The sequence below is a fragment of the Callithrix jacchus genome, chromosome 1 (assembly GCF_049354715.1).
Source record: "Callithrix jacchus isolate 240 chromosome 1, calJac240_pri, whole genome shotgun sequence".
In the NCBI taxonomy this organism is placed as follows: domain Eukaryota; kingdom Metazoa; phylum Chordata; class Mammalia; order Primates; family Cebidae; genus Callithrix; species Callithrix jacchus.
Genome location: NC_133502.1, coordinates 214,932,178 through 214,946,113, shown reverse-complemented (window position 1 = coordinate 214,946,113; position 13,936 = coordinate 214,932,178). Strand labels below are relative to the sequence as shown.

Genomic DNA, 13,936 nt, shown 5'->3' with positions numbered 1-13,936 from the left:
CTCCTCTGCAACATAGGGAAAGCGGCGTCTGTAGACATCGTAGGGTTGGCGAGCACACCGAGTGAAAAGTGCTTTCCTAATAGGTGTGTCATTGTTGGTTTTATAAATAGTCCTCATTTATAAGCCTCTCCCCAACCCCTGCTATGATATCCTTAAGTATTTCTTTCTTTAGACCCTGTGTTATTCCACAGAAGGTCTGAGTGCCTTACAGAAAAGAGGCTGAATAATATTAAAAAGATTTGAAAAGCAAAGCTAGGTCCAGGAGGCAGAGATTAGAAAATGATGCCAGCACAGCTGCACATGGAGAGGCAGGTCATGGTCCCACCGGGGGTCAAAGCAAAGAAAGACGAGAAGAAAACACAGTCGGTGTGGCCAGGCACCCTCTCACTCGCACGTGAAGGATTCCTGCTGGAGGATGCACTGGGGCGAAGGCCACCTGGATAGAGACTTGCTCCTGGTCTCCTGGGAGCTGGGAGCCTCACCCTGCAACTCACTGGACCAGTGGTATCACCAGACCCATGGGTATATGTCATCCTGTGGATCCCAAGTAATGGCCATGGGCCAGATAAAGACAGTGGGCACCTGGATTCTGGGAACCTGCCACCCCCCCACCAATCTGTCATTCAGCCTCAGGCCACCAAAGCTGTCCTCCATGGAGTGAGTGATATCTGGAGGTGGCAACTTGCCCTGGGCCACTCTGTGGCATTGGATGCTGGGCAGGCTTCAGAGCAGGAGGGGGATGGTGGTGCCCAGGACTTGGCAAGGATGCATTTGGGGTTCCCAGGGCAGGCAGGACCCAGTAACTGCTGTGTCTGTGCCTTTCCAGAAATCCAGAGCAAACGACAGGAGCGGAAGAGAAGAAGCACAGCCAACCCTGCCTACAGTGGCCTCCTGGAGACGGAGGTGGGGGACCCACAAGTGCCATGCCGCTAGGAGGGTGGGGGTCCCCAGTGCACAGCCTCCAGGAGCAGTCCTGGGGCCTCCCTCATTCACTTCCCTAATCCCTGCTTTGTCTGTCCCTCCTGGGAGTGGGACTTCAGGGTGACTGTGAATAATATCTCATTCATCACCTCTGAGTTCAGAATCAGTTGATAGGAAGATACAGAAGAGGGGATGTGCATTTATTCCTGACAGAGGCTGCCCTGGGGAGCATCACTGACTCCTCACCCTGAATCAGCAGGCAAATCCCTGGTCACGGGCAGTGCTGGACACCCTGGCCTCCCTGGACCACCATGTACCTCGTCTAGAGTCTGTGCAGTTGGTTACGGCTGGGAGAGGCTGAGGATGTGTGCAGCCTGGAGCAGGCGGGCGCCATAGAGAGAGGCCCAGAAGGGGCGGGCTGTGTGTTACCAGTGCCTTTCCTGACTCCCAGTTGAAGCGTCTATCCCTAGGGATGGGGTGGGGAACCGAGAGCCTGCACCAAAATTGGTCCGGCGCAGCAGGGTTGGGATGTCATACTGGAGCAGCGGGGCCTCTCCCGTGACCATGTCCCCAGGGAGAAACCAGATCAGAAGTGACACTTTCCTGCCCTTGTAAATGACAGTCCAGAATTCTTAGGTTAAAATCCTAAGGTCATCTCCCCAAAGCCAGCTCTGCAGGATCTGTCGGGACCTTTTGCTCAGAGGCTCAGGGCTTTCTTAAGGGCAAGATCTTGGAGTCTTTCTGGGATGGAAGCCGTTTCCTTAGCTCCCCGAAGTCCAGAGCTTGGGGCAGCTGTCCTGAGAGAAACAACGTCCCCCGAGGTCAGTGTCTAGTGTGTTCCAGACGCCACCTCTGTGAGACCTGGAGGAAGGTGAGAAAAGTGCTGTCCCACCTCCCAGGATATGGACTAGTCGGGGTCACTGTCCAGAACCCATGTCTTGGGAACCTGAGCTCAAGAGGGAGGGCGGCATTTCGTGTGCAGCGGCAGTCTGTTCCAGGCCCTGCAGTTGCCCTGTCCGTGGGGAGAGCCTCCAGACGATGGAGTGTGTTTTCTTTTCTGTCCCTGCAGAGGAAACGGCTGGCCTCCAACTATCTCAACAACCCCCTGTTCCAAACAGCCAGAGGTAAGCACCAGCTTCAGACCTTCTGCCAGAGCTGCTCAGGGCCTCGGAGAGTCATCCCTGGGTGGTCCTCCATGCCTGGGCCTGGGCGAGGCTGGGTCTGCCTCCCACTGGGCTGACCTGGGAGGGTGAGGACACTGTGCTGAGAGGACCTGGGCGGAGGAGGGCGAGGACACTGTGCTCCCACCTCCCCGCTCCTCCTGCAGGCTCTGTGTGAGCTTGGAGCTGTGGTCTAGGAGAGGTCCACAGCCTGGGCCACAGGTGTGAGCCTGGTCAGTGTGGCCTCTGCCAGTGTGGGCCAACCCAGGTGCTACTGCTTCCAGACACTGCTGGAGAGAACCTTTCTTCCCCACACATGGGCAGCGTCTGATACCCCTGGGCTGGGCTGGTGCCTCTCAGCCCACACCTTGCCCATCCTCCTGTGCCTGCTCTGGGCATTGGGAGAGCACAGACTGGGCTGAGGCGGGGATCTTAACCCAGCTCTGCTTCTGCCTCGCTGTGTGCATTGCTCTGCGCCGAGGGCTTCCTCTGTACAAGGCATTGGGCCAGATCTTCAGGCTGGGACGTGGCCTAAGGCCTCCACCTGAGTCTGCAGGGCTTCTCCCTCCTCTGCCAGCCGTGCCCCAGTACAAGACCTCAGGGAGCCACATCCTTGCATTCAGACAGCAGCAGGAAGCCACCAGCTCTCTCCAGTTAGAAAATCTCAAATAGTCCCAGGGGCAGGAAATGGCGGCCAGCTTCCTGGGATCCTGTGTAGCTTTTGACAGGCCACCATCCCTCCCTGAGCCTTGGTTTACTGATCTAGAAAGTCGGCCCAGAGCCCCCTGCTTCTCAGAGCTGGGACAGTGGCCTGAGGGGTGAGCATGACCGCACTTTGTGAGCTGTCGAGGGCCGTGCAGATGCCAGAACTGTCACCCCGCTGGGTGGCATTATTTGCAGATGGATCTGATTCAGAACCTGAAAGATACCTGTGTTTGCAATCATTAAAATGGGTGGTTTGGCCTCGTTTACTAGAATGACAGTGGGTTACAGCCGAAAAAGAGTTGAAAATAAGTAACTTTGAGGGGTTTAGTGAGCTCCCTGGGCAGCTCATTGCCAGCATGGCCTCGGTCAGCACAGGGGCCACATGAGCCTGTTCCCAAGGGGCTCCATCCTGCCTGGGATGAGACCTCGTGATACTCCCATCATGCCCTGGGGCGAGAGCCAAGGTGTCATGGGGGTTTTGTGAGACTCCCATCATGCCCTGGGGTGAGAGCCCCTGCCCCATGAGGCCTCATGGACTCCAGTCCTGATCTGTGCTCCTCCAATGGCCACTAACATGTTCTCCGCCCTTCTTCCCTGTGCTAGCCAATGAGGACCCCTGCTGGAAGGTACGTGTCCCCTGTCTCCATCTTCACACCTGGGGGGTGGAGAATGTTTTCAGTGCAGTCCTGGTAGGGTCCGTCCTGGAAAGAGGGAAAGAGCCTGGAGTGGCGCAGAAGGCCTTTCAGTCTGCCCTTGGTGCTGAGAGCTTTGTGCAACACCCAGCCAGCTTTCCAGCCTGCCAGGCAGCGTTGAGTCCGGCACTGCCACGGGGCTCCGCTCTCAGCTTCAAACAGGCGCTCTCCCTGCTCAGGACGGACTGAGGATGCAGAGACCCCAGAGGCCACCAAGACTTAACTGGAAGCAGCCAGCTGGTGTCCGATGGCCTCCACCCTGGCTCCACTGGCCTCAGTGTGACCTGGGCAGAGCTGACCCTCCCTGGTCCTCTGTTGCCCACCCCAAAAAGGGCTGGACTTGTTAATCCCCAGAGACCCACCCCACACGCCCACATTTCTGTGATCACATGGGACCCCACGCCCACCCCCTACCCATACACATGCCACATTCCTGCTTCCCGGGAGATTGGCTGGTCGTGATCTCATTCATGGCATGGCCTCAGAATTCATTTAATGTTTTTCACCAAATTCCTGATTCTAAAAGAACGTTCTAGTCCCTGCCTGCCTCTAGTGGTCAAGCCACTAAGAAGTAGTAGGTGAGGGCTCCAGTCAACCCCGGTTAGGCAGTGTCATTTTCCACAGTAACCCTGCAGTGGCACCGGTTGGTCCTGGGGGGCCTGGCAGTGTTTGTCTGCAGACACCTTGTGCTCATCAGGGTGGGCAAGGGGACAGGGTGTACCTGGAGCCTAAGCCCTGTCCCCACAGAGTCCACAGACTTGGAAAGGCCTCGGCTTCGAGGCAGGCCACCTGGATGCTGCTCCCGGCCTCACCTCCGGCTTGCTGTGTGACAACTGCCTCACCCTCCCTGGGCCTTTGCATGACACAAGGGGTAGAGGTGGGGATCTCTGAGATCTCACTGGAAGGTGCCACACCTCTTTCAGGGACATCCAGTGTCCTTGTGGCATGGGCCATCCCAGAGGAGAGCTCTCTGGTCTTTTCCAGCTCTGAAGTTGGAGCATGCTGTTGCCACATAGATGGCAAACAGAGAGCCAAGGAGTACAGAGTCTTGGTCAGGGCCACACCGCCCTCCCTGGCAGTACGCACATGAGCAATGGGGGCGGGGAGGGAGTGCTGTACGCATTGCTGGCCCCTCTCCCAGAACATGGGCCTCTGGTGCAACACAGACCCTGACACCCTGCCCCGTCACCCACACCTGGGGTCCAGCTATTAGCACAGAAGAATTGGGTTATGGAAGTCACACCAGGCCCGACTCCAATGCTCAATGCCCCAGCCCCTAGTCAACCTGGCCCTGTGAGTGCCCCCCTGCCTCCTGGGGCCCAGGCCTGAGCCCACACTGTCACCCTCCAGGGTTTATTTCTCTCTGTCCATAGAGCTGCTGGGAAACTTTGGCAGAAGAATGGCCACACGTGGCTCAGACGCAGCTGCCTGGGCCCAGCCCGGGCTGCCTCAGCCCCCACTGACCTGGCTCTGGCTGACCCGGCCCCCGCTGACCTGGCTCTGGCTGACCCGGCCCCCGCTGACCTGGCTCTGGCTGACCTGCCTCCTGCTCTCCCTTCTCTTCCAGAATGAGATCATCCACGATGAGCACTGTGCCGCCTGCAAGCGAGGTGCCAACCTGCAGCCCTGCGGTGCCTGCCCGGTGGCCTACCACCTCAGCTGCCTGGACCCGCCCCTCAAGACGGCGCCCAAGGGTGTGTGGGTGTGCCCCAGGTGCCAGCAGAAGGTACGGGGGGTTGTGTGGTCCCCTCACCCGACTGGCATGGAGGTCCCCACTGTAGGTAGACAGGGCAGAGGAGGGGAGAAAAGAGGGGCTTGGGTGTACACAGGCTTTTTGAACCTCGGCACAATTGACCGAGGTTTGGGGGTGGATAATCCTTGGTTATGGAACTTTGTCCTGCGTATTATGGGATTTTTTTGTTTTTGAGACAGAGTCTTGCTCTGTCACCCAGGCTGGAGTGCAGTGGTGCGATCTTGGGTCATTGCAACCTCTGCCTTCTGGGTTCAAGTGATCCTCCTGCATCAGCCTCCCAAGTAGCTGGGATTACAGGTGGCTGCCACTGTGCCTGGCTAATGTTCATATTTTTAGTAGAGACAGGGCTTCACCATCTTGGCCAGGCTAGTCTCGAACTCCTCACCTCATGATCTACCCTTCTTGGCCTCCCGAAGAACTTTTTTTTGAGAGAGAATTTTGCTCTTATTGCTTAAGCTGGAGTGCAATGGTGCAATCTCAGCTCACTGCAACGTCCGCCTCCTGGGTTCAAGCAGTTCTCCTGCCGCAGACTCCGAGCAGCTGCGATTATAGGCAGCACCAGCACGCCTGGCTGAATTTTTTAAAGTTTTAGGAGAAACGGGACTTCACCATGTTAGCCAGGCTGGTCTCGAACTCCTGACCTCAGGTGATCTGCCCGCCGTGGCCTCCCAAAGTGCTAGGATTACAGGCGTGAGCCACTGCACCCGGCCTAGGTGTTATCTTTATTTCAAAAAGCATTAACTGCTGTGAGTTCCCATCATCCCCGGTTCTGCGGGGATCAAGGGCGGTGGATATGGTGGGCGGGTGCTGCTGTGTGGCTGTTCCCTGTGGGGGCCACCTGCCCCTGCATTGTGACTGCCTGGGTGAGGGGGTCGCATCCTTTTATTTATTTATTTTTTTGTAGACAGGGTCTTGCCCTGTTGCGTAGGCTAGAGTGCAGAAGCCCCGGCACAGCTTACTGCAGTCTTGACCTTCAGGGCTCATACAGTCTTCCCGCCTCAGCCTCCTGAGGAGCTGGGACCACAGGTACACACCACCATGGCAAGCTGATTTTTTAATTTTTTGTAGAGGTGGGGTCTCACTTTGTTGCCCAGGCTGATCTCGAACTCCTGGGCTTAAGTGATCCTCCCACCTTGGCCTCCCGAACTGCTGGGATTTCAAGCATGAGCCACCATGCCCAGCCTTTTGTTTGCTTATTTCTTTTTCTTCCTTTTTTCTTCTTTCTTCTTGATCACAACTCTTTGAGGGCATGAGGAGAGGGAACAAGATTCTGTTCCCCGCTTTGGCACAGTGTGGGGGCACCGAGTCTCCCCGTTTGTCCCTGGCTGGCCTGGGGCCACCGCTCTTAGGTCTTCTGGACATGGGAAGAAGACAAGTGATCATTTATTCATTTGTTTGAGAAGTATTTGAGCCTGCTGCCTGTCAGGGGCCCTGGTGATGAGCAGGAAGAAAGGCCCAAAATGCTTCTGCCTTGTGGGGCTAATCTTACTATGCAGCCCTGTGAGCCAGGCCATGAGGCAGGTGTGGTCCCCATCCCCTGGTCATGGGTGTGGACCCTGCGGCTTAGACAGGGCGTGCCTCCCCAGAATTACACAGCCAGGGTGTGGCCAATCCCAGCAGGTCCCAGGGCCTGTCCACTTTTTCATTTCCCCATCTGCTCTTCAGGCCTTAAAGAAAGACGAGGGTGTGCCCTGGACTGGGATGCTGGCCATCGTGCACTCCTATGTCACACACAAGACAGGTGAGGCATCCTTGGGGAGTGGGACAGGGTACCTGCTCCCCCTCCTCTCCCCCACCCAGGCCTCTGGGTTCACCTTGCCCTGTGGGAGGACAGGCGGGTCCATGCCTTTCCAGGCCAGAGCACTGAAAAGTGGGACCCTGGGACTAGTCCTGTGTACAGGGCAGGTGCAGCCAGGGGCGAGTGGCTCTATGTCCTGTGCATCTGGCCACAGCCACCGCCTCCTTCAGGGGGATGGCCCAGGCGTTGGTTCCATCCCTTCTGCCTCTCCCATTTACTCTACAGCCCAGATGCTCCTTACCTGCCCCCCTCTGGGGGCCTGGTCTTCTCTTTTCTAGTCAAAGAAGAGGAGAAACAGAAGCTGCTGCAACGGGGCAGTGAGCTGCAGAGTGAGCACCAGCAGCTGGAGGAGCAGGACCGGCAGCTGGCCTCAGCAGTACAGGTGTGGCTCGGGGCCTGGGGGATAGACAGATGTGTCCCTAGAACCACAGGTGTGGATCCAGGCTGGTCTCAGCAGTGCAGGTGTGGCCTGGGGCCTGGGGGACAGGCAGATAATGTCCTTAGAACCGCAGTTGTAGATCCAGGCTGGCCTTAGTCTAAGTGTGCACCAGGGGATTCAGGGGAGGCAGGTGGATGTGTCCTTAGAACCACAGATGTAGATCCAGAGCTTCACTGTTCATTCATAAGACCCTGGAAGAAGACAGACTCGTCAAGCATCCTCCAGCAAGCCAGTACATGGAGAAGGCAGCGCTGCGACTCATTCAACAAGTATTTATCTGGTGGTTGATAGCACCCTGGCTGTGCCCCTGCTCAGCCCCCTTGGCAAGGCCCTGACTTCTAACCCTGTTTCCTCTTGTGTAAAGTGAACATGATTCCTCTTCTGTAGGATGGTGAGAGACAAGATAATGAAGATGATGGTTGTGGTGGTGGTGATGATGGTGATGGCAGTATTGGTAATGGTGATGATAGTGATGATGGGAATATGATGGTGATGGTGATGATGATGGTGATGGTGGTGATGATGAGGGTGGTGGTGGTGATGATGAGGGTGGTGGTGGTGATGATGGTGATGGTAGTGATGAGGGTGCTGGTTGTGATGGTGGTGGTGATGATAATGATGGTGCTGATCACAATGATGGTGATAGTGGTGATGTGATGATGGTGGTGATTATATGATGGTCATGGTGGTAATGATGGTGGTGATGGTGATTGTGGTGATGATGTTGGTGATGGTGGTGGTGATGGTGGTAGTGATAGTGATCATGGCGGTGATGATGATGATTGTAATGATGATGGTGGTGATGGTGCTGATCCCAGAGATGGTGGTGGTGATGATGGCGATCATGGTAGTGATGGTGGTGATGCTGATGGTGATGATGGTGGTAGTGCTGATCACAGAGATGGTGGTGATGATGGTGATGATCACAGAGATGGTGGTGGTGATGATGGTGGTGGTGATGGTGGTGATGCTGATGGTGATGATGGTGGTATAGTGCTGATCACAGAAATGGTGATGGTGATGGTGGTGATGGTGATGATGGTGCTAATCACAGAGATGGTGATGGTGATGATGGTGATGGTGATGATGGTGATGATAGTGCTGATCACAGAGATGGTGATGGTGATGATGGTGATGGTGGGGATGGTGGTGATGATGGTGCTGATCCCAGAGATGGTGGTGGTGATGATGGTGATGATGATGGTGATGATGGTGATGATGGTGCTAATCACAGAGATGGTGATGGTGATGATGGTGATGGTGATGATGGTGATGATAGTGCTGATCACAGAGATGGTGATGGTGATGATGGTGATGGTGATGATGGTGATGATAGTGCTGATCACAGAGATGGTGATGGTGATGATGGTGATGGTGGGGATGGTGGTGATGATGGTGCTGATCCCAGAGATGGTGGTGGTGATGATGGTGGTGATGGTGATGATGGTGGTGATGGTGATGATGGTGGTGATAGTGCTGATCCCAGAGATGGTGGTGGTGATGATGGTGATGATTGATGATGGTGATGGTGGTGATGGTGGTGATGCTGATGGTGATGATGGTGGTATAGTGCTGATCACAGAAATGGTGATGGTGCTGATGGTGCTGATGGTGGTCATGGTGCTGATGGTGCTGATGGTGGTGATGGTGCTGATCCCAGAGATGGTGGTGGTGATGATGGTGATGATGATGATGGTGGTGATGGTGATGATGGTGGTGATGGTGCTGATCCCAGAGATGGTGGTGGTGATGATGGTGGTGATGGTGATGATGGTGGTGATGGTGATGATGGTGGTGATAGTGCTTATCCCAGAGATGGTGGTGGTGATGATGGTGGTGATGGTGATGATGGTGGTGATGGTGATGATGGTGGTGATAGTGCTGATCCCAGAGATGGTGGTGGTGATGATGGTGATGATTGATGATGGTGATGGTGATCATGGTGGTGATGGTGGTGATGCTGATGGTGATGATGGTGGTATAGTGCTGATCACAGAAATGGTGATGGTGATGATGGTGATGATGGTGGTGATGGTGGTGATGGTAGTGATGGTGGTGATAGTGCTGATCCCAGAGATGGTGGTGGTGATGATGGTGGTGATGGTGATGATGGTGGTAATAGTGCTGATCCCAGAGATGGTGGTGGTGATGATGGTGATGATTGATGATGGTGATGGTGATCATGGTGGTGATGGTGGTGATGCTGATGGTGATGATGGTGGTATAGTGCTGATCACAGAAATGGTGATGGTGATGGTGGTGATGGTGATGATGGTGGTAATGCTGATGGTGATGGTGCTGATCACAGTGATAGTTGTGGTAGTGATGATAATGGTGATCATGGCGGTGGTGATGGTGATGATGGTACTGATCACAGTGGTGGTGGTGAAGATGTGATGGAGGATGGTGATGGTAACAGGTCCTGGTGAAGCTCTTTAAATGCAGTGTCTCATTTAATCCTTTCAATAATGCTATGGAGCGGCTTTGTGGTTGTCCCTATAATCACGTTAGAAACGGTCTCAGGGAGGTTGTTATTTGCCCAAGCAGTATTTGACCCAGAGCAGACTGATGTGGGACCCAAGGCATCAGTCCTTACTGCTTTTCCTTGTTGTCGTGGTACGTAGAGAGACTGGAAAAGACCACACAGCACAGCGGGCAAGAGAAAGAGCAGAAAGGCTGCTGGGAAGCCAAAGGTCTCCGAGGCTGCTGCAGGTTGGCCGGCAGGAGGAGGAGGAGTGTGGGCAGCTAGCGGGGAGGAGGAGGTCGCATCACAGCCATGGGGAGGACGTTCCCAGGCACAGGCACACTTTTTTCTAGCCCTAAATTCCAAAACAAGTATGGTCTCCTGCTTTATAATTGCATTTGCACCGCTGCCTGGTTTTTGTGAGGCCCTCAGCCTGGTTTCCTACAGGCCTCGGCAGTGAAGGGGAGAGGGGCCCAGGTGGTGGCTGCCCCAGGATGGCTGCAGAGTGGAATGCTAAGACCCTTTCCCCTGACCTTCTCCCCCAACAGAAATGCCTGGAGTTGAAGACAAGCCTGCTGGCCCGCCAGAGGGGTACCCAGTCATCCCTAGACCGCCTGCGGGCCCTTCTGAGACTGATACAGGGCGAGCAGCTGCTGCAGGTCACCATGACGACCACTAACCCCGCCCCACTGCTGGCCGGGCCCTGGACCAAGCCCTCAGTGGCAGCCACACACCCCACCCTCCAGCACCCCCAGGGCCACAACTGACCCCGAGGGACCCGTCTTCACACCCACGGAAAGTTATTGGGACCCTGCTTACACAGGCTGGGGGTTCTGTCAGCCTTAATTCATAAACACTATGAATTTCAGACAAAAATTAACCAGACAGAGGAGAGGCGATGGAAAGAGCTGGGCCAGAGGCCCAGAGCCAGGACCAGGTGGGGATGCGGCCCTGTGCCCTCTGCATTTACAGGGGGCACCTAGGGGCCAGGTGGGGGTATGACAGGCCGGGCCTGGCCACCTCAGGGCCGCCTGAGCCTCCAGCTTCCAGGCCCTGCTCTCTATGGCCTCCCTCTGGCCTGTCGGAGGGGCAGGCTGAGGCTGTGGAGGAGACAAGCACACCGCCCAGCACACGGTCCCCACTGAGGGCACCGCCTCTTGGTGTCCTGTGGGAGGGGAGCTGAGAACACACGGACGTAGCTGAGTGGTAGAGGTAGTTGGGACGAGAAGCGGGTAGCGGGTCTAGGTAGTTCCCTGATGCCCCACGCTCCTAGGAGGCCCACCTGGGGCCGGCGGGCCTGGGCCACCCCCTCGCCTCTGCAGAACCGCGGGGCCCCTTTCTGTCAGTATTATTAGGGTTGTGAGTTGCCGCTGTTTCACTCGAAAGACATTGTCCGAGGCACGCATGTCTGGGTGCTGGGACGCCGCAGCGGTCGCTGCCAGGGCCTCTGCCCTTCCTGCTCCGTCTTGGGGGCCCCAAGGCTGGCTTCTTTCTTTTGCCAATCTCCTGGACTCTTTGCTACTGGTCCGTTTTTCTCATGGAGTTTCTGGGCAGGGTGGAGCTGCAGCCGTGCAGGGCGGGGCGTTGGGCAGGATTTCTCTTTGGGGTTGAATCATTCAACCTAAGCCGAAGCCTTTCCTTGCCTCCTCTGGGAGAGCCGGTAACTATTCCACTTCTTTCTTGCCAGTACAGACACTATGCCAAAAAGTAACTTCACACTTTTGTATGGTATTTTTATTGTGAGATATTTAATGTGAACGGTGGGGAGGGGACTCGGGCTGACTTCTAGTAGTCTCTGCTTCAAGGTACAAATGGGAACACCTCCCCTCGGGCAGCCCGGCCAGACTGGAAGATCCAGCAGGTTTTTTAAGAACTGAGTGGAGGACGGGGGAGGGAAGGAAGGGCGGTGGCCTGGGGAGGTTCCGGCCTTCAGGGACCAGAGTCCCCTACTTCTGCTGCCAGTGGCTGCTCCTGCATCCAGGGTGGGCAGTGCCAGCTTGTCACCCTCACCCGATGCCCACATCCCGGTCCTGAGGGACTTAGCACAACAGCATATGCATCCAGGAGCCGCGGGCTCCCACCCTGAGCATATCACATGGTGCCACATTGCACTGAACACGCGTGTGTGCGTCGCACGCGGCCATGATCAGACAAGCATGCACACACGCAGAGGTGCAGAGTGAGGAGGCCGGCACCCACAGCGCCACGGTCCCTCCTGTCATTCTCACGACTCCGGGAGAAACTGTGCTGTATGATACAGATCTATTTTAATACACTTCACACTGGGTGAACAAGATTTTTATATTCTTTTACGGATGAACAGAGTGGACCGTGCGAGGCACACGTCTTCTGTGTTGGCTTCGCTGTGCCAAACGTGCGTTACCGGGTGGCTTGCGATGTCCCCGTCTTAGGCTTCCTTTTCTGTTTGCTTTGGTTTTCTTCTCGGATGGATTGCGTTAAATGTTTTAACAACGTAATGTGAGGATGTGAAAGGTTGGACCCGGGAGGGGTAGCTGCCAACGTGTCTTGAGATTGTTAGGTTTTTTTTGGACCAAGGAGGACCGTCCAGTGGGTAGTGAGGATAGAGAAAACGTGTTTGTCTTAAATATGCCAGTGTAGTTTTTCCTTCTTTACGATGCATTAAAGTCGATCGATGATTTCAAAGCCCTGTGGTTTTGGTGTCCTTGCCTTGTGGAGAGGCCCCTGGGAGTGCCCAGGGCAGCCAGGCGGGTGTTGGAGAAGCTGGAAATCAGGGTCCCACCCCACCTCAAGGAGGGAGGGATGGAAGGAGAGAAGCAGGGGAGAGCTCAGCGCCCTTCACTCACTCCCATTCCCAGCCCTCGGAGGCAGCAGGTGACCCTTTAAGGCCAGCATTGAGGATGGAAAGTCTCAAAAACGCGGCAGGCCCATCGCTGCGCAGAGCCCAAGGCGGTGTCCTCTGCTCCCTCCAGTGTTCCTGCCTCTTGGCCTGGCAATGTCACCACCGTCTTCTGCCCTGGCTCCGGCAGCCACGCTGAGCTCTCGCCTTGCCTTCCAGGAGGTTGGGGTCTGGAGACCGGAGAATCGTCCCCTCTGCGTCCGAGCTCCTGGCATTGAACAGGCATCTGATTGGCCAAGTGGGTCACGGGTGACCCCTGGGCAGTCAGCTGTGGCCAGACGCTGGGGTCTAATGCCAAAGTGGGGTTTGGTGCCCCAGGGGACAGAGAGGTGGGGGGCATGCAGGCATGCAGGGCTGCCATGTGATCCTGCTTCATGGCCAGCCCTGGGCAGCATAGTTTGCGGGGAAGGGAGCAGGTTTCAAGTCAGCTCTGCTTGAGCCCTCCTGGGGTCCACTCTGAAGACCACACTCAGCATCCACTGCTCACTGCTGTCCTCTCAGATCCTGTCCCCGGCTCCCCACCCCTTTGCTCCTCTGGAGCGCCAGGTCAGTAGTGACCTTCCGTGGCCAGATCCTGGGAATGGTCCCGGTCATCACCTGGACCTCAGAACCACGGGACACATTGGCCACACCCCTGCCAAAGGACGCTCCCGGGACCTCACTCCCGAAGGTCTGGCTGCTCCCTGGTCGCTGCTCCAGACTTGCTTCTCTTCTGCCTGATCACTGAAGGCCCAGGCCCAGGTCTGCGCTCTGACCTCTGCGGCTGGCCTCACCTGCCCCTGGCTCTGTCTCTACCCCGAGGCCCACTGCATGTCTGCGGGTGTCTCACGCTCCACAAAGTCTGCCAGGCCAGTCCCTCCCAACTCCCCATTTCAGAGGAGCTTCAGGCTGCTGGGGCTGGCACCTGGGAGTCACCCTTGGCTCCTCTCTCCCACCCTTCACACCTGGTCCTTGGCAAATCCGTCAGCTCTGCCCTCAGGACATAAGCAGGATGGTACAAGTCTCACTGGCCACATCACCACCTTGGTCCCAGCTCCATGATCTCCCCTGGATTCCTGCAGCCGCCGCTCACCTGCTCTCTCCCCCTGTACCCCTCTGCAGTCTCTTCTTAACCCAGCAACTGGTG

The 13,936-nt window shown here is 56.1% G+C and overlaps 1 protein-coding gene across 3 annotated transcripts in view; it reads left to right on the top strand.

Annotated features, from left to right (window-relative positions):
- PHF21B (PHD finger protein 21B) overlaps positions 1-12,596 on the top strand; it is a 119,513-nt gene extending 106,917 nt beyond the window's left edge. For 2 of the 3 annotated variants that reach the window (XM_002743839.5, XM_054242557.2), the window contains exons 7-13: positions 827-903; positions 1,991-2,045; positions 3,390-3,412; positions 5,046-5,204; positions 6,897-6,972; positions 7,308-7,411; positions 10,481-12,596. In XM_002743839.5, the coding sequence (XP_002743885.4) occupies positions 827-903; positions 1,991-2,045; positions 3,390-3,412; positions 5,046-5,204; positions 6,897-6,972; positions 7,308-7,411; positions 10,481-10,699 (713 nt within the window). In that variant the 3' untranslated portion in view covers positions 10,700-12,596. Of the gene's footprint in view, positions 1-826; positions 904-1,990; positions 2,046-3,389; positions 3,413-5,045; positions 5,205-6,896; positions 6,973-7,307; positions 7,412-10,092; positions 10,181-10,480 lie in introns of all 3 variants that reach the window. The other variant, XM_054242556.2, reaches the window with a different exon arrangement.
- The last annotated feature ends 1,340 nt before the right edge of the window (positions 12,597-13,936 follow it).